A 21,139-nucleotide genomic window follows, 5' to 3' on the forward strand; every position below is an offset into this window, starting at 1 on the left:
ACAGATCCCTTCTCATCAATGCTTAATGTACTAATCAGTTATATTTCAAAATCTGAGAGCCCCTTAGAATGGGGCTCTCATTATGTAGGACCATTAAAACAGCTTTTGCTGCTTTATGATAAGTTTTATAGTATAATTTCTCCTAAGAAATTTCAGCACAGACCATGGACATTAGGCTTCCCTTAACAGGTAGCAAATAATATTGTAAAATGTGTGAAACCAAGAGCCTATAACAGGACAGGAGAGCTATTTCCTAAATCAAAACAGTATAAAATACAAAATGGCATCAAAACATTTTAAAAATTTTTTCCTAAAGTTACTTTATAATCAAATCTTGACATTCTATCTGAAAAAACTTTTGTATGTACTTGTTGAAGAATCATTATAACATGAGTGAAGCTCCATGTTGTAATGATGAAAGTATGCTTTCCACATATTAAGACAAATTTCCTACCTAAGAATTTTCAGTAGGATCTACTGTTGCCCATGAGATCTAAGAGCACAAAAATGCCTCAAGCTCCAGGCCACTGATCTACTTTTGTAAAGTGAGATTTCTCCCATTTATCTCAACGTTGTGTTTTTTCCCCCCAATCAAATAGGATCTTTCAAAACTCAGATGCAAAAAGGTATATGGGATGAATTTTAGGAAAATAACTTTAAGTGAAGGTGGAGCTTTTAAAATATCTTCTCAGAGCTACAAAACTACTGCTACATATTTCCATTTTGGGCAGTAACTCAAGAATTAGCTTGAAATTTATCCTACTTAAGGTACTTTTTCATAAGAAAAAACCCACTGTGTTAGCATCTGTAATAAGGTTAAACTAATTGAAATTGTCAAGTAAAATACCTGCACTAGTAGATCCAATCCCTGTTGTGAGCACAGATCTCGGTGTAATCTTTGCTGCATACTTGAGGAATTGAGATTTCCCTGTGCCAGGATCCCCAACCAATAAAAGATGAGATTCACCTAGAAAAAAGTTAATAAAGTTTTAAATTTCTATGAAAGGACCCATGAATAAGTATAATTAATCAAAAGGAAAATGGTCCACTTGGAATGCCATCGTGATTTGTATTTTATGTTTTTGCTGTATACTTAAGGTCACTTAAGGAAGGATTTAACTAGATATCCTTAAAAATTAGGTTAACTATCATAAAATAACAATCTTTAAGTGATTTCTGAATGTGACATTTAATATCCAAATTAATAGACTTTGTGCTAATGTTTAGGCATATGTTTGACATTTAAGACATTTTTGGCTTCTAAAGTTGCTGATTTTATTTAATCTATTTTTAAATAACAAACTACTCGATTAAATCTTTCCATACAAGCCATACAGGTATTTTATTCCATTTTTATTTAAGTATTTTTAAGTGTTCAAGACTTTATAAGTGCTTTATAAGTATCACTTATGATTACAACAGTTAAGTGAAGATGTTTTCATTTAATGAAAATTTTAATATCTCAAAGTACTTATTTTCAAATGTAACATAAATGAATATGTGACTACCCTGTGGTATGTACTGTCTCAGTGATCAAAAAAATTTATTCAGAAATATTCAAGTATTTCCTAAGTATATTAATAGGAAACTCCCTATTTAAGCTCCACATTTAGCAGAGTGCCTTGCAAATAGTAGGTGATCAAAACATAGAATACATACACACGTTATTATACTATCCTATATTGTACCATGTGGTTTTAGAATTCTTATTAATGGCCTTATATATGAACAATGTCCTTTTAGTCTTTGGTTATTATGACTCTCATGTGGCCTATGTGAGGGCCATAATACACCTACTCTATGCCAGATTCAGGTCAGTTAAATGTGTTAGCTGCAAAAGAGCTTTTTGCCATTTGAACATAATTATATACTTAGAGTAATCTTTGCTTGAACGTGTGACCTCCAGCAGCACCTCAGGGCAGACTGCACATTTGCTACCTACTGGCAGAAGGGGAACCAGCAGGCAGATGATTGCAAGCAGCAGTGTGAGAGAAACACACTGACAGTCACAGATGGAGAGACACTGACTTGGAGATATTAAAAAGCATTATTTCTAATCTTTTCCTCTTGAAGAAAGACTGGGGATCCAATGAAAACATAGTAATCAAAATGTAAAGATTTTATTTTGTGGCACCCTTATAGGTTAGAGCAAAAATACATATTCATCAAAAAAACTTAAAAGATTTCTTTTAGTCTTTGGAATTCTAGAAATTACCTTTTGATATACAGATACTGGCGATGAAGTATTAGACAACTGACTGTCATTAGGGTTGAAAGATTATGGTTAGAAAATAAAGCTCAACAAGCAATTTTTATTCAAAGAAAAATTCTAGCTTCTCACCTTGTATGTATTAATATTTCTCCGTTTTAAGTAGGTACTAACCTCTGACCCGTGTTCCTGTAGCATCAGTCCTTTGAATCCCACCAGCCAGCACCATGGCCACAGCAAGCTTCACTAGATACATCCCAAAAACTTGAGGGCACAAGCTGGCCAATATTTCATTCCTTCCTAGGAAAGGCAGCAAGATCAGATATTACCAACAGTTTTCAAGAAACCCCATCTGAAATTTCCCTTCCAACTTCTTATGAACATACTCTGCCATCTAAAATGATCCATGAGGACCATTTCCAAATGCCTAAAAGGAGTGAATAACTTTGACTTGGTTGTAAAATGCCTTCTTTTACTAATGCCATGATATGAAAAGTCTGCTTTTCATTCCTTGCTTTTTATTTTCATAGCTTAAGTTTCCATGAATTTATCATACTTTGCAAGGGACAGAAAGTAATCTTTACTCCCTTATTAAGCCAACATTATCCCTTTAAAATACGACTACACTTTCTGTGTAGTAATTTGAGTAAAACTACTCCACTGCCTAAATAAAATGAAGGTACTTGAACTCAAACAAGAAGTCAGATTGTAGGAGCCAGTAATCTTTAAATACAAGAAGTACCTGGGGCTCATGGAGCTTCTGCAGAGGTATAAGAGAAGTAAAATCAATCCACCCTAGAAGTCAATTCAGCATTTACTCTGAAAAGTTTGGTAAAGTCTGTTTTACCTAGAATAAGGGTATCAGAGTATTTAAAAGATCATTATAAACTATAATTCTAGCAATTCAAGCCGGAAGTCTTGGATTCTCCTGATCATGTGCTTTAAATAAAAGAATATCACGTTTGAGTTTCTGTTTTGAGAAATGTCAAAACACCAAATCTGAGAATCTGCCTATCCCACCTATAAGTAAAGTAGGTATGTTATTTGATGACTGGCATAATCAACCAGCAGGGGCTCTCAGAACCTATGACATCCTAACAAACTTGTCCTCAGCTTGTCTTGTGTGGAATTCACTACCGTGATGGTACGCTGTATGTCTATAGGCTGGAAACTAATATGTATGTTTCAGAATTTCCATGTTTGTACTCCTGTTTCAGAGGTAGGTCTTCTGACGAGGAAAATAATTGTGTAAGTACTCCTTTAGCTGATTATTCCAGTTCCAGAAGCATTTCTGCCAAAGCATGAAGGGAGAGGAAAGGCTTCCTGCACAATTTATGGCCGTATACACAAAGGCCGCTTTTTGTAACATATCAAAATTGATCCAGTGGCAATTAAGGTAGGGTGATATGACCTGGGATGGCAGGAATGGTGAAGAAAGAAAACCTTTTAGTAAAATGGGGATCAGAAAACAGAATTAGTAAATCCTGGAAGGGGGCTCATTAACTGCTAGAGGGAATTCCTCCCTTTCCTGAGGTAGAAAACCCAGAGAAAAAAGATGAAGAAAGGTTTGAGATCTAAGCAAACAAGACCTTATAGCATATAGGTAAATTCTGACCAGAATCTAGAGATTACACATACAAAGAAAGAAGGAATAGCCCCAACAGGTAGGTTTCAGAGCAGGCAAACTGACCTGGGAGACTCCTACACCAAAACCTAAAGTGCCACTTCTGAATAAATGTGGATTCGGTGATTGATGTGCTGATGCAAAACCTACCCAGTGGTGAGGAGCACAGGCTCTGGGGTCAAATGCCTGGATTCACATCCCAGTGCTATTACTTACTACCCACCTGACCTGGGCAAGTTTCTTAGCCTCTCTGCTTCTATTCCTTATCTGTAAAATGGAGATGATAATGGTATCTCATAGAAGTGTTGAGGATCAAAGGAATCAGTAAGTGTATAGCACACAGAACAAACAACGCCTGACACACTTAACTGTTAAACTGTTATATTACCTGTATTATTTGTGCTTATTTCTGATCTCAAGATTTCCTCACAATGTAGTTAACACAAAAGGTATACTATAAAGGCAGGTCTGAAGTACCAGAGAAAAATAAAGGGAAAGAACGAATCCCTTAAATTTGTTGTCTGAAGTTCCTTGAATCATGGCAATAGATGCTCCCATGGCTGAATCATGGAAGAAAATTGATTACAGTGAATACTACCCACAAACCTATCTCCCTCCCAAATTTCTGGTTCTAGACCATGTTAATAGTGTGTCTACAGCCAATTACCCCACTCTTGTGGCATGGCTCTCCATTACCCTGATGAAGAGAACCTCTTAGATCTAAGATAACGGAGTCACCTCAGCTTGGGCCCCAGAGACCCCAATCCCTATATCTTGGTTTCTACCCAGCATCTAAGCACCAGGCTCTGAGGATCCCCGAAGTTACTATAGACTAGAATAAATTCTTCAGCTCCTCCTAGACCATACCCACAGTATGAGGTCTTAATGAAGCAGATCCACCTCCGAGGGAATCTTTGGCTTTAGACTAGCAAAATGAAGACACCCTTCTGGATACACTTCCCTCTCTTCATGCCCTCAACTAGCACACATACACTTTGAAATGGTAAAATACAGTGTACTGGTACTTAGGAAACTAAGCAGAATCCATTCAGACTGAAAAAAAATGTTGCCTCATTTTCTGTCTTCCGTTTCTCACAAGGTCATTATATTTACTTCTTCCTCTTATCTAGTAAATAAATTGTATATCCATAACCTTCTGATTAAAATAGACTCTTTTTAATCACCAGCACAAATCACTTCTCATGGTCTGGTTATAGAGCGCTGTATGATGCCCTTCCTTCACTGTTACAGGAAGAGCTGAGCTGTGGCACTGCGATTAATAAGAAATGACTGTGGTCCAAGAAAGAGTTACGGATTTTTTTAAGGACCTGATCCTAAGAAACCATTTCAAGTTAAAAAAATTCATTTAAAAATACTTCTTATAGGGCTTGCTTCCTAAAGCCACAATGTGGAGAATTTAAGTTCTTTCTGTACAGATCCGGTAAAAGAATGATCAGGAGCCACTACATTACATGCTATATGCAGAAGCAAAAAAAAAAAAATCATCCCACAAAACAAAAGCAAACTGCCTAAAGTTAGGCAAATAAGAATTCTATTTTGTGAAATGGTATCTGTCCAGTATGTGACTTAAGAATAAAGTAATCAATATGTATGAGATTTGAGGTGAAGTTTATTAGAAATAGTCTATCACTGGCTTCAGTTTATTTTTCTCAGAAGATGCCTCCAAGGAAGAATGCAAACAGACATTTGAAGGTTTAATTGGTGTTTTATACTTTTGGAATTTTTAAATAAAAAATACTCTATGAACCCAAAGGCTTGTGTGATGTTTTAGTCTATGTAATTATATTTTAACGTCACAGTCATAAGTGTTTACAGTGATGACAAAGCTTATTTTTGCATCTTTCTATCTCTCATCATCTCTTTCTACTTAATGCATATTTAAAAATCTTCAACTAAAATAGCATGAAGTTGTCTTAATTATCTAAGGTACATCAGAAAAGAAATAAGGCTTTATTAGGATGAGGGTTCATAATAAAGTGAGTTTTGCCTACTTACGGAGGAACTGTGTATTTGGTGAAAAAGGGAGAAAACTAGCAGTATAAGAGATGTCTAAAAGAATAGAAACGGAAAATTTCTTGTAATTAACTCAGCCTTGATTTTCCAGGAAGATCTCTAAATAGAAAAGACTACACGAGAAAAGAGCTCAAAGGGAAATTATAGCTAGAAGTACTGACGAATGCTACTACCCTTTGAATTCAGCCATTGAGTTATGCAGCATGTAAGGCTGCCTCCTGACCACAGACTTTATATTTAACTACTGAATGAAATGCCATTAATAATTATCAGCTTTATACCCTTAATCACAAACCTGCAAAGGGATCACTCTTATAGGATTCCCAAAAATCTTCAAATTCCTTTTGGACCTCCTCATCCATGATGATCCCTGTAGACTGCTCATTATTTACTTGGACATAATTGGCTTTCAGGACTATCTCCACTTCACAGCGTACATCTTGCTGGAAGGGCTTCCACCGTTGCATTACGACTCCATAAATAGTGAGGTCATCGCCTAGGAAAGAGCACCACGTAGCAGCAAAGTCCAGTAGTACCACACTGCTTGCTGGGCACAGACTTGCATGACAACCAGAAATAAGAAATAAACCACTCTTGGGTTAACCACTCTCAGTTGGTTAAGTGTCCGACCAACTTCTGATTTTGGCTTAGGTCACGATCTCACAGTCCCTAGTTCTAGCACTGTATTGAGCCCCTGCTGAGCGTAAAGCCTGCTTAGGATGTTCTCTTTTCCCCCACTCTCTCTCAATATAAATAAAAATTTTTTAAAAAGAGAAAGAAATAAACCACTTTCCTACCAAGTTTAGAGTGGTAAACACTCATCCAGAAAACAATTTGAAGCCAAAAGAACACCACAGATTTCGTACTTTTTTCTTTCTTTTCTTTTTTTTTTTTTTTTTTTTTTTTACAGGCACTTGTATCTGCACGGCTAAAAGCTAAAGTGAGCATTTTTCTTTTTGTGAATCTGCTACATAATAATCACACCAAATTATTACCCTTCACTGGGAAAACAGTTTACTGGATGATTTATTCATCATTATATTGGGCAAAATGTTCATCTTCTCAGAATCCCTAACCATATAGTTCTCATTTAAAGAACAGGTGGGAACTGCAGCTAAAAGGTGAAACTATCATCAATCTGGTGTCAGGAAAGGAGACAATCTTGTGATAACGGACACTAGCTTTAATTTCCTAGATACTAATTTTTACTTACCATATTAATATTTTACTTAAAAAAAAAAAAAGAGGAACGAACTAAGAAATGAGGATATTACTGTTACACTTCAAAGCCCTTTTCCCTAAACTATGAAAACACAAGATACAACCCTGCTTATTCCTTCTTGGTTGGTTCCTTCCCACCTGAGGAAACTCTCCCATTCCTGGTGAGAAGAATATTAAACTTTTACAGATATTCCTAACAGACCTTGGGTAGTTTATAGGCACATTCTCCAAACACTGACATCTGGATTATTACATACAATTCAATGCATCAATTAACAGGTATACATGAATGAATGGTTGGAATTCAGTATTCTGGTACTGGAGAAAAGGGGACCAGAAGAATAGACGATAATCCTAGTCCTCAAAATCTTGTTGAATATAAGATGTTGGACATACCCCAAACCACTCTGGTGGTATTTATAACTTGCTCAACAAATAGTGTCTCTGAACTAACTGGCAAGTCTTCATATCTAAGCCTGTGTCAAATATACGGTATTTGCTCATGCAAAATGCCTTTTACTCTCTAAATTTCAATGTGTAATGTGTAATCTGCAGAGCTTTTGATTTTCTGAAGAAAAATGTTCTGTAAATGCTAAATGCATGGAACTGGTAGCAGCAATTACAGAATAGAGAGCATATTTCTAGCCAAAGGCAACTTCATAATAAATGGTGAAAACACGTTTTCAAGAGCCTTTCTAAACCACGGCTTGGATGTTTTTCAAACCCAGTCAAGAAATGATCATTTACTATACTGTCTACCCTCAATTTTTAGATGAAAATGACTGGGGCAACTTTGTATGAGCACTTGGAACAGTCCTTTACTGTGGTCATTTTAATAGATTATGCTTAGGTTGTTCCTAAATTAGTCAAACAAGGAACTTAACTTTTAGATACCGCACCCATAAGTAACCCAATTTCACTAAGCAGTGACAATGTGGAAAATGTGGAATACTGAAGAACGGCCAAGAGCACTGATTTTGCCCAATTTGGATTCAAATTCCAGCTCCACCACTCACTGGCTACGTCCTTGGGCAAATTACCTAACTTTGCTGAGCCTATATTTTGACCTAGAAAAATGGGAATAGTTACATTTATATCTCAGAACAACAGTGAAAATTAAGTTAGATAACGTTTATAAATTACTTCATACAGTATCTAAAATACAGGAAGTGCTCAACTGGCAAATATTGGCTATTATTATACGAAACCTTGTTATTATACTTAAGTTTTCCCACAATAAAAATTACAAACAGTGTTATTGTCAGGAGGCTCAAGCTCTTACTTTCTACAATCCCAGCTCTTTGTGCCGCTCTGTCTTCTGCAGCTTATTTCCCACTGCAGCCACCCCCAACCAGACCCATGTCTGACCTCCCACTGCACTGGCAGTTCTCAGGACACAAACTCCAACTTTATTACTCTGCATGTGTCAATCTGGGGTTCCCAACCAGACTGTAAATTCCTCAAGGGCAAGGATTATGCCATATATCTTTTCATTCCCACAGAGATTTGTAGCTATGGATAAATGAAAAAAGAGCTGCTGACAGACTGCTTCCATCCATTATTGTTAGTGACATGTGAAAGAAAAATAGCTTCAGGTTTTTTCACGGCAGAAAGAATTCAGTTTAGATGAACTGCATGAAAACATCTTATTTTTTTTTAAAGAGGGTTTTTAAAGTATTTATTTATTTATTTTGGGGTGGGGCATGGAGAGAGAGGGAGAGAGAATATCCCAAACAGTCTCCTCTGCATTGTAGGTATGGAGCCTGACACGGGACTTAAACTCACAAACTGTGAGATCATGACCTGAGCCGAAATCAAGAGTCAGACACTTAACCGACTGGGCCACCCAGGTGCCCCAATAAAGAAATATTCTTGACTCTAGATACTGAACTCTTCTATTTCCATAGTGTTTGCCTTATAATTTTAATGAAATGGCAGTTCAGTAAATATTTTATACATGAAGCATCTGGAGATATCTAGGGTTAAAGAAAAAGAGAAATGGTGGAATTTGCAGAAATGAAGCACTTTTGATCTGTCTGGTAGGGGAGAACAAGGATGTGGAATAAGAGGTCAGATATACTTGTTTCTGTCCAGGGGATACACTTGTGTTATATGTTTTCTATTGAGATTAAGGGTGAGTAAGATTAAGGTATGAGTGAGAACAGGAAATACTTAAAGCAGGGAATGTTGAGGTGAATCAAGAAACAATTTTTGACACCAGGCTAAGGTTTACCAGCCATTTCCATTTTTTGGCCCACTTTCAATGTAACTTAAATGTTAAATAGCAAGTGGAAATCGCTAGGCAAACAGTAAAAGCAACAGTTTTTAAGTTATTTGGAATAAGAAGAGGAAAGAGAAAGAATAATCTTGTGTCGTTCTCACAGGCAAAAGTCTGGTCAAGGCCTAGGAATGTGTGTAGGGAGCAGAGCTGCTGACTTTTAGGGAGACAGGTTGCCACCTGCCTTTTCTAGGGCTGGAAGGAGAAGCCTCAGAGAAGCTGACTAGGACAACCTTTTTTTGGGATTGAAAGTCTGTAAGTCCAAAAGACTTTTAAACTGTATACTAGAGATTTTAGTGCCTGTCAGTTCTGGGAAGAAGAGACAGTGAGGGAATAGGATAGATAAGGATACTGGTGCCAAAATACAGAAAACGTCAGTTACTTCGGTTAGAGAAAAAGGTTTTGATTAAAACTGTTAGATTATACATTTGAATGCAGTCTGCTTCTGAGATCTCTACCTTTAGCTGACAGGGCCATGTAAATTTTACAGCCCTAGCCCCTACTAACAGCTGAAAACAATCCCCTTTATTCTCCTTCTTTCTTTTTGCATTACATATGTAGAATAATACATTTGTTTAAAAAAACATATCAAATTTTATTAAGAACATCTCATGATACTTAAATGTGGTTACTAAAGAAAATAATATTTACTCTCTTGAGCAATACTGACTTACAAAACCTCCTAACATCTTAATTTTTCCAATAAAACTCTTCCCTACCATTTTTTTTTTGTAAATACAGTAATTTTAAATTTTAACATAGAACACTTCCATTCTACACATGTGGGCCAGTATTAATCCTTGCCCTCCCACTAATACGTTTAAGTTTGATTCTTCCCAGGCTCCCCATTGAGCAGAATAAGAGGGGCAAGATGATTTCAGATGGGGCAAAAAAGAGCTTAGGAGCTGTCTGGTTAGCCTCAAGATCAAAATATAACCAAGAATGACATCGCAACAACCCCTGTGAAGTCCTCCAATTTCCAGAATAGCTCTGAGGTTGTCTTTGATTTGCCTGGAACACTTCAGATCAACCAGATCAATGGCCATCATGAGGCCTAAGTCACTAACAGATGTTGTACACCCTCTGCTTGACTGTCACTGAGAAAAGAAACCATCGTCTGATAAAATCTACCTTCCTGGAGCTTCAGACTGCTCAAACTCAATAGTAATCTCCTCTAACTATAATTCTATTTCTGTATGACAGCTTTCCAATTAACGAAAAGTGAGCTGTCATGTCCTTCCTAAGGCTTCTTCATGCTAAACACCCACAGTTCTTTCAGCATGGTTTCAAATTCCTTCTCAATTTGGGGAAGTGGCCAACGGAAACACCAAGAACCCTCAGAGGACAAAATCAATGTGACTCCTCCTGTGGTGTCACCAGCACAGAGGAGAGAGGAACAATCACCTCCTTTCTTCTAGATACCAGTAAGAGTACAGTAGTATCTGACAGAGTCATACTGTCTGATCCACTAAAGCCACTACAATTTGCTACTGTTAAGCAAGGATGTGCTGAAGAGACTCCTGGACGAAAAGTCAGTGGATCTGGGTTCATGTTCTAGTTCTGCCACTTAACTCTCCATGTGACCTTGGGCAAGTCAGATTCTTCATTTATAAAACAGTGGCTGGACTGGACTAAGCTATAGCTTTTTTCCTGCTGTGTATCACCTCCCACCTCCATGCCAGTTTCTGTTCTCAAGGTGAGCAATTAAGCCTCCACACTGAACTTCGCAGTGTTCAGGTGGAAATAAAAAATGGCTTTCTCCTAGTCAATATTTTAGGACCTCTTATAAAAGCCAGCAAAAATTCTTACCAGATTTACAACTGTCTACTAGGTCATCTTCCAGGATAACCTTCATAGATCGTGGAATACTTCCAACAGATAGCCTTTGAACCTAGCAAGGAAAAGGAGACACATACTAAGTATGCTTAAATCCATGCTAAGTATTCAGAAGCCTAGCAGTTCTTGAATTACTGTTTCTATTTCCCTGGTATTATCATACAATTTAATTGTGATGGGGATTTATAAAGTTTTCTTGAAAACTGTACCTACTATCTGTTTATAAACTCACTAGAGTAAAATAAAAACACCAATATGGAAAATATCTCCAAATATAATCTACCTTGTGAATGCTCAAAATAAATACATGCTCCACCTATTAAACATAATACCAAAGTTATTTACCTACAAAAGACATGCAGTTCTTTCCTGACCTTTAGTCCTAAGACCTGGGCAAATCACTCTGTTCCTTTGATCATTCCTTAGTGACAGAACTCTGGTTTTATTTCACATGGACATGTACCCAGTAAAAAGACTATTTCCTAGGCTCCCCTGCACATGGAATATGGTCATATGGCTAAGCTCTGGCCAATGAAATGAGTAGACATGCCTTAGACTTCAAAGAGGTCTACTTGAATGGAGACTTGGCTGGTGCTGTTGCCCGTCCCTCCCTTTTCCTGCTGTCTGACTAGTATACAGTGGTGAAAGAGTTGTAACTACCATCTTAGATTATAGAGAACCCTAATAGAGGTCACATGTTAAGAATGGTATATAGAAAGACAGGAGTTTGAATCCTTGACACTGAATATACCTTTGTGTTTCAGCGGCAAGGAAAACCTGGCACACTGTCCCATATTAAAGAGTGTCTATGTATATATACCTCATTTAACAGCAAATAAAATTGGGCCTAAACCTCAAATCCTGAATACTCCAATGTTTAACAACCACTTAAAACCATTTAATTTTTCTCCTATCCCTTAAATACAACTAGTTTGAACTTCTTAAATATTCCCTTAATTTTAACATAATTATTAATTATGTTAAATATACTACCACCTGCGACACATAAAATCAATAGATGACCGAGTAAACCACAAAGCTGAGTGATAAAGGGAAGGCAGCATAATGACCAGAGTTCTACAGTGTTAGAAGGCTACTGCCTTTGTTAGTTAGGTTCAGAATTTATTAACACACAAATCTGTTTCCAAGCCTTGAATTACCTCAAGGTTTACCTACAACATCGTTTTACCCTCTAAAAAACTTATGTTTTCACCATTAATCAACAGGCAGCTTAAAAGCTACAAAATGCCAAAGAAAATTCTTAGGCAGAAAGGGCCATTCTCATGTTTGGGTGCCATATGCCAATGCTCTCTATACAGAGATGATTACTGCATGGTCTCTAAAGACTATATCCTGGTACATGTGCAACTATACTGTGTGATGACACAAATCCCATTTGTAATCCTTCATGTGTTCCCCACTCTTGGTAATTTGACCACTGCTGAAAAAAAAAAAAAAAAAACACCTTCTTCAAAGTTGTGATTTCTCTCATTTCTTTGATCATTTACCTGCTCTTGAATTTTGATTTCCTGATAATCTCTACACCTGGTTGGAGATGAAGATAAGCCTGAGAGGCAAGTGAATTTTGAAGAATCACAGCTTTCCGAGCTGGGACAGGAGGACGGCCGGCAGAAGGTATAGTACAGCTCAAAGTCAGCCTTGACCACAAATACATGCTTGCATTTGTTACACATGTAATCCCGCTCAAACTCCAGGATCTTCACCACACTTGTTCGAATCACTGTCCCAGTGACAGATAAAAAGTGTCCCACATCCTTGGTTTTAGGGATGTGCTCCCTCACCAGCTCAGGACAAACGGGCAACCCTGATGGAGAAAAACAACAAAAAAACCACATCAACTTATGTCTTGGGATTTGACTCTATGGAATATATTCCTCTCATATTTCCTGGAGTAGAAGGTATAACTTCAGAAAAAAAAATTTTGAGTTTTACTTCAGAAAAAAATCAGATCAATTCAATTAAGGAAACAGAAAAAGATCATTTTAAATAACAATGATCAGTGGACTCTTTTTAAAAGTACATATCCAGATGACATAATAACCAGGATTTTAAAAAAAGGATTGATTCTCATAAGAGGGCTATCTCAGTAGAATCTAAATACATTATGTAATTATAACCTCATTCAGTAAAGAATATACTACCACCTGTGACACATAAAATCAATAGATGACCAAGTAAACCACAAAGCTGAGTGATAAGGGATAATGATAAGTGATAAGTGATAATGACCAGAGTCCTACAGTGTTAGAAGGGTACTGCCTTTTTTAGTTAGGTTCAGAATTTATTAATACACAAATCTGTTTCCAAGCCTTGAATTACCTCAAGGTTTACCTACAGCATCGGTTTATCCTTTAAAAAACTTGTGTTTTTCACCATTAATCAACAGGCAGCTTAAAAGATTCAAAATGCCAAGGAAAATTCTTAGGCAGAAAGGCCCATTCTATGTTTGGCTGCCATACATCACTGGAGTAGAGAGATGCTAGCTGTGATGGTCAAAGGCTGCCTTCTAACAGACTGCCTTCTAACAGGTTTACCAAGGTAGCATTTGTTACACTGGTTCATGCCCAATGGTCCACTGGTTCATGCCCAATGGTCTTCAGAATTCAGCAGCTCTGAAATCTGGAAAATGTGCACACTGAAGATGGATCTATAGGATTTGTCAAGTCATGAGAAATAACCGTAATAGCTATGATTATACTTTAGGTTTCTATGGTCAGCACACTTTCTCCCTGTTGACAGATCTACTCTGAAAGCCAATTGATGATAATAATGAGGTAGTTTGGGAAGTATGAAATTAACAACAACAACAAAAAAGGCAATGAGTTATATGAACTGTATGTATGCTTAAGGCACCAGGTTACATTAATCTGGTGTTACAGGTTACAACTCTATAGACTTAAATTTTCTCTGCTGCTGGCTGAGACTCTATGTATACTGTATATTGTATAAACAAGGCAGGTACTGCCAACATTTGCCACTATAACTCCTTTTTCTGTCCAAGGCTGACCCCAGAGCTGACAAGTGTGCTATTCTATGGGCAGGAATAGACAGAGAAGTTGGAGCTGGATCAAAGTAGGTATTTTACCCATTAAAAAAAATATGCATGCTATTTCTCATTGTTGATTTCAGGCATCTGTTAATTCAGCTGTGTATAGCTAAATGTCGAGCTACCAAGAACATACGGATATTTCTAGTTACAACCAGGTAAAAGCCATACCAACAACCAAAGCTTCTCATTTAAAACAGGTCTTGTTCTCATGTCTACATTGCTTACATTTTGGAAGTACCATGTCCTTTTTTAGTTTATACCCTAATGTTAAGAAAGAAATGGCTACGTGGAGATTTCCCTTCTTATTTGGCCTTAACTGGAATGAATGTATATTATGGCAACCCTTAACACTGCTTTACAGATTCTCAGTTACTTTTGTTTTGCTCCCCACATGAATACTTTTTTCAAAACTGAGATAAAGATAAAGATAAGAATAAAACTCACATTTACTCTTTTAAAGTGTATAATTCAGTGGTTATTAGCATACTCACAAAGTTGTACAACCATCACCACTATCTAATTCTAGAATATTTTTATCACTTCAAAAAGAAAGCCTGTACCCATTAGCAATCACTCCCCATTCCCTTACCCCTAGCCTCTGTCAACCACTAAGCTGCTGTCTCTATGGTAAATCTACTCTAGATATTCCATATAAATGGAATCATAAATAAGTGGCCTTTTGCGTGTCACTTCTTCCACTTAAGCATAGTATTTCCAAGACTCATTTATGTTGTAACATGTATCTGTACTTCATTACCTTTTATGGCTAAATATTCCATTGTATGGCTATACCACATTTTGTTTATCCATTCATCAAATGATAAACATTTAGGTTGTTTACACTTTCGGGCTATTATAATACTGCTACAAACATTAATGTGCAAGTTTCTGTTTATCTGTTTTCAATTTTCTTGGGCATATACCTAGGAGTGGAATTGCTGGGTCATATGGTTAAATATATTTTTCGAAATAATGTTATTTCTGTGTTTGCAAAAAGTCACTAGTGTTCTCTAATGTAAGTATACAGAGGACAGGAAAATAGTATTATTCAAGTGGGAAATAGGATTATTAATCCAATTTCCTTCATGAAGTGTAAACAAAATCTACCAACAATTATGAGCAAGGTAAAAAGAATAGAAAAAATGGATTAAGAAAACTCATTTTAATAACTCCTTAGATTTCTTTAGTATCCATTCTCTCTTCCATGGCCCCTAAAAGATATCATTTTGCATCCTATTTCTACTCATTCTAGTTCTGCTTCAGATGCAAACTGCTCAGTATAAATTATATTATAAATATATTAAAACTATCAATATATTTAATATCAATATATTAAAACTCTAGGAGAGATACAGAAGGAAAACTAAGATCACAAGAACTAGTTATGGGAAGTGTTGTATCACTCTGATTTCTTTCATAACTGCAGAATACCGAGGAAAACTATAGACTGCCCAGTATAATTTATCAGACTCTTTGGATATTTCATATGCTAACGTCACATGTAGCTGATGAAGTCTTACATAGTTATTTAGATAGATATTTGCTATTTCTGGCTTACAAACAAATTTTGGTCTGAAAACAAAAGTAAATGTAATTTTATTATAGTTTTCTCCTAGAAAGCAATCTTTAATTTGACAGTATCTTACCGTAAATAGCACCTTAGAATAGAAGAATAAAACACCATACCCTCCATTGCTTCTACAGTAATCCAGGAAAGAAATAAAGAATGCCTAAGTCCAAATCTCCTCTTCTTATAACCTTTCCATGGCTGCCCACAGATCTAAGAATAAGGAACCAAGTCTGGCTGGACTACAAGGCTTTCCTCTCATACCAAGCCCTCTAAGCACTCAAACATTCACATATAGTGTCCCCTTTGCCTCAACACTCTCCTCCCAACTCTGATCCTCAAAAGAGTCCACACTAAGAAGCAATATAGAAGTTGAGAAAACAGATTCTGGAATCAGACTATGTGGGTTTAAGTCACAGCTCTATTACCTACTAGCTATGTGATTTTGGCCCAAATTATATAACCTTTCAGATTTCCCTTCTGTAAAATGGCAATAACAACAAAACCTACCTCACAGGGTCATAAGACTAACGTAATTCATATATGTGACGTTTCTTAGTACCTTGCATATAGCAAACACTATTTATTATTTATTTTTGAGAGACAGAGTGTGAGCAGGGGAGGGGCATAGAGAGAGGGAGACACAGAATCCGAAGCAGGCTGTAGGCTCTGAGCTGTCAGCACAGAGCCCTACAGGGGGCTCAAACCCACAAACTGTGAGATCATGACCTGAGCCAAAGTTGGATGCTTAATCCACTGAGTTACTCAGGTGCCCCGAGCAAACACTATTCAAATGTTAATTCTTATACGTGATATTTTCATTTTTCCTCCTTAAAAGATCAGCTTAAATATCCTTTTCTAAATAAAATCTTTCCTTAACCCACCTCAGGTTGAATTTTCTTTTTTATGAGCTTTAACACACTGTTCCTCTCTTTCATTCCACTTATTGCAATTTAAATAAAATAATTATTATGCTTCCACACTTGAATATAAATTCCACAGGAACAGGACAGAGGTAGATTTTATTCACCATGCTTTCTAAACAGTAAATGTTCAAAATATACTTGAAAGAAAGATGAATGGCAAGACTAGGAAGGAGGGGGTAGATAGGAGAGATATTAAGGATACTCTGTTGACTTTGAGATATGTAGAGATAAGGGATCAGGAAGAAGGTGAAATGTAGAGTGACTCCCAGTTCTCTGGTTCCCTTAACAGGGAATTCTGCAAGGCACACAGTAATCAAACAATAAATATCTACTGAAAGAATAAATAAGGAAATACCATTTTTACTTGGAGTGGGACACAGAGTAGAGAAAAATCCTAAGTACACTTTTTGATACACCGAATTAGCAAGAAAATATCTAGTGTGAAACCTCTGATAAGCATGGTGATATCTGGATACAGAGCTTGAGAGACAGATTTTGGCTAAAATTGAGAAAAAATGTAGAGGTGGTATTTGTTTCTACGTAGGTGGCAGCTGAAGCTCAGGTCCAGAAACAGGGGCCACCCTATGAGAGTGCAGGATCCAGGAGAATACGGCCACATCTGAACCTAGCACGTACGGTTCAGGTAAAGGAAGAGGCACCAAAGAGGAAGGAGAGAAGCCACAGCCAGAGAGAAAGGAAAGGGCAAGAGGGTGCTGCCAAGTGGGGCCAAGGCTGGAATTTCGTAAGGTGGGAGGAGTCAACTGTATCAAACCCAGCAGGGAAATAAAGGAAGAGAAATACTGAAAAGTGACCCTCAGTTTGACCATGAGACTGTCACTAGCAAGGCTGGTGAGGGTGGCTCCTGTGTGGTGGAAGTAAAAGTAAAGAAAGTAAAAGGATGAATGGAAGAAGGAATGTATTCTGTCAGAACATTTACTTGTGAAAAGGAAGAGTGCATGGAGAATGAAGGGGGACACAGAGTTGAAAGACAAGTCTTTTTCCTTCTACAAAATGAGCAAAACCCGAGAGAGAAAATTCAGATATAACTGCCAAAAAGGATTCACGGTCATCCCTCTCACCCCCTACCACACTCCCACAGATTCCATGCTCCCTGGGGGGGTTTGGCCTGACCGGGTGACTGACTTCATAGCACATGGTTTACCCACCTCCCTACCTTGGTCACTTACAACATCCTAACTGACCTCACGTAAATCAAGGTTCCGGATTAGGGGACATGGTTGGACTTCAGGAAAGCTCTAAACTTCTTGAAATTCAGGCAAAATGTTATGTATATACACATACCTGCACCTGCTGGAGAGGGTCCGTATCTTTCTCAACACTTAACCCTGAAGAACTGACTTAAATCCTCCATCCCATAATTCTACTGACTTGCATACGATTCCCTCTAAGAACAGAAGGAACTTACACTGTGTCAACAGTCACTAAATTTCCCTCCCCTCCTCTAATTTAACAGTAATGCCCTAACCTCTAGCATGTCCTACTCAGGCCCCTGGTCCTACATCACATTCAAGACGATCTCTTCCAAATGCTGTAACAACATGACAGTGACATTCATAATCACTTACTGACTGTACCACTCATTTAGGGTCTTCATCTCCTATTGCTCTCGTTGTTTCTTAACCATTCTATATGTGGAGGGGACAGTCACTTCTTGAGATCCTTTCCACACCCCTGTGCCCAACCCAGTGCTTTAATAAGCACTTTTCAATAAGGAGAAAATTAGTGAATAGAAGAGAAGGGGGAATGGGCTTTCCCTCTCTCTCTCTTGCCTCACCTTTACCATATATGGCCTCAAATCTCCCAGTCCAGAACAAAACGCTTGAATTTTGTGGTGCATACAAGGGCTTCTTACCTCTGTACCTTTCCTTAGGCACTTTACTTGGTCTGGCAAACTCTCCCCAGTTCACTCAGCCATGAAGACTGCATTCACGTTTTCCCTTCCACAAGAAAATTTCCCTAAGTCCAGGCTAACACATGCACACTCACACAAATGGAATATGTAAGCAAAATGGTCAAATGAATGCACCATTATATAAACAATGCCTTTCATGTCTAGAGAAATCTTCCGTCAGGAAAAGTAAAAAGGAAGAATCCAGAGACACCTTCCATTCCTTGTAAATGATAACCCAGGCCTCATGATAAGTCTACACAAACTGGTTTTATTTCAGTCAGCATAAGGAGATGTACTGGAGAGATACTACACAGGGAATATTAGAGGGAAGCAGGGCTCACTTCTGAGCATCCCGCATATGCCAACCCAACCTTTTCTGTATTCCTCTACAAGTGTAGCCAGGATGAGTGAATTTCCTACAGCTATGTCTAACACAATTACAACATCTCTGAAGAAAAAACTATGTAAAGATTACAACTAAATTTTCCAAGAAAATTAGCTTTCAATTATCTTCTATACTTTTACAATACCGGGCACTACGTAATCTTTAATGTTCTTACATTGGAAACAAAAGAGCAGTTTACATTTACTGAATCATGTATATGGTGCCTGTTTGCTTTTTTTTAGAAATTCTGAGCAAATTTGTTCAAAATATGGCAGATTAAGTGGTTATTTTGTATAGTAAAGTAACTATTATTTTAAGAAGAAGATAATAAAGGTGAGTATATTTCATCTTCAGATTCTTTTCATTACAGATTATAATTTTTAAATAAACTTATAAAGGCAATATGATGTTAAGCCAAAGTGACCATACACAAGCAAAATCTTAGTGCTAAAAAAGGTGCTAAGAGATGGTGTTTGGACAGAAATGACAATTTATTTTCATCTTCCTGTCTTACTATATATGTTACCAAGTAACTATACATGTTAGGTATAACATATGTATCTGTATGTGTTACTAAGTAACACAAAAACCTTTACCATTCTCTGACGAATTCAGTGAGAAAGAACAAAAAGAAATTTTGGAAATAGACAGCGATAGGTCCCTCTCTGTGCAACAGAGAAGTCCATATCAATTACTTCAGGTCCCCGGTTTTCAGCTTGCAGTTCCCCAAACAGTAGCATCAGCATCACCTGGGATCTGTTAGAAATGTAAATTCTTGGGCCCCAGGCCAGACCTCCTCAATTAGAAACTCTGTGGGTGTGGCCTAGCAATCAGTGCTTTAACAAGCCCTACAGTTGATTCCGATTGCCATAAATGTTTGGGCACCACTACTTTAAATAACACATGAATGCTATTTTTTCCTTCTCATTTACTTTGATGCTATCTTTGTATTACAAGACCTTTCATCAAAACCACTGGAAATAGCAAGTAAACTGTAGGCTAATAAAAATCCCAGAAGTATAAAGAGCAATGCATATCCTGGAAAAACAAACTGGAAAATGTCTTAGGTTCCTAAGGAGTCTGAACCACAGAGGCAACCTATGTTTTCATAATCAAATGCCTTGCCTGGAGTCCAAGATGAAGCTGCAATATACTTAAAACCACTCTATTTCCATCCCTGGTTCATTCTGCTTGGGACACCTCTATCCCTGCCTTACCTTCTCCTCTTGAAATCTCCAGTGAATCTCTGAGAATTTGCTCCCTGTTCCATGAACTAATATATCTTGCACACACCTTAAATGAGGCATGCATCACATAACATAATAGCTGCCATTAAACTCCTTTACAATTATGTTTAATATGTACTTAGGCATGTATCTTTGAGCATACAGACACCATTTGGTGAATATTTGACTATACAGCTCTCTCCTCTACAGCCTTGAACTCCTTTAGATGAGGGGCTATACCATAGTATTATGGTTTCCCAAGAGACTAGCAAATGCCTACACATGATACGTTTGTAGAAGGAATGCTACCATGGTAGTAACATAATTCGCAATTTACTTTTTCAGAGAACTAGAGAAAAAAAAAAACAAAAAACAGGCTAATTTATCAGAAACCAATAGGGTCACCCACCTAGGCAGACAAAATTTTGGTATTTGAGCATGGAAAAACATCTGAATGTAAGGACAGCCTAAAACCATTCCTAAATATATTTCAGTAACATTAAAGCCTCTTCTAACAATCTTTTCGCAACATTATTATAAGGAAACATTTGTTCTTGAACCTACCAAGAGATTATCTAGTGTGCTGATGCATAAAGATGTATAATATTCATAATTTTATTCTAGATAAAATACTATTTTTTTCAATTAAATCAAATGCATGCTCCTTGGGGGAAATCTTATTTTCTCCAAAGATTTCTACCATACTGACTCATCTCTTTCCAATCACAGCAAGCATTTTTGTTGATTATAAATCCCCACCTTTCTGAAATGTACTATAAAGTACTTATTTTTAAACAAATGGTACATGTGTTCTCAAGCTTAATCACAGACTACAGTGATTCAAAGATACA

At 37.2% G+C, this 21,139-nt stretch overlaps 1 protein-coding gene across 2 annotated transcripts in view; it reads right to left on the minus strand.

The window, feature by feature from the left end:
* MCM9 (minichromosome maintenance 9 homologous recombination repair factor) overlaps positions 1 to 21,139 on the minus strand; it is a 112,836-nt gene that overhangs the window by 87,302 nt on the left and 4,395 nt on the right. For both annotated transcript variants that reach the window (XM_030316240.2, XM_032593237.1), the window contains exons 3-7: positions 12,711 to 13,027; positions 11,176 to 11,257; positions 6,163 to 6,363; positions 2,384 to 2,509; positions 848 to 967 (exon numbers count right to left, since the gene is read on the minus strand). In XM_030316240.2, the coding sequence (XP_030172100.1) occupies positions 848 to 967; positions 2,384 to 2,509; positions 6,163 to 6,363; positions 11,176 to 11,257; positions 12,711 to 13,027 (846 nt within the window). The remainder of the gene's footprint in view (positions 1 to 847; positions 968 to 2,383; positions 2,510 to 6,162; positions 6,364 to 11,175; positions 11,258 to 12,710; positions 13,028 to 21,139) is intronic.

This window comes from Lynx canadensis, chromosome B2 (assembly GCF_007474595.2).
Source record: "Lynx canadensis isolate LIC74 chromosome B2, mLynCan4.pri.v2, whole genome shotgun sequence".
Taxonomy (NCBI): domain Eukaryota; kingdom Metazoa; phylum Chordata; class Mammalia; order Carnivora; family Felidae; genus Lynx; species Lynx canadensis.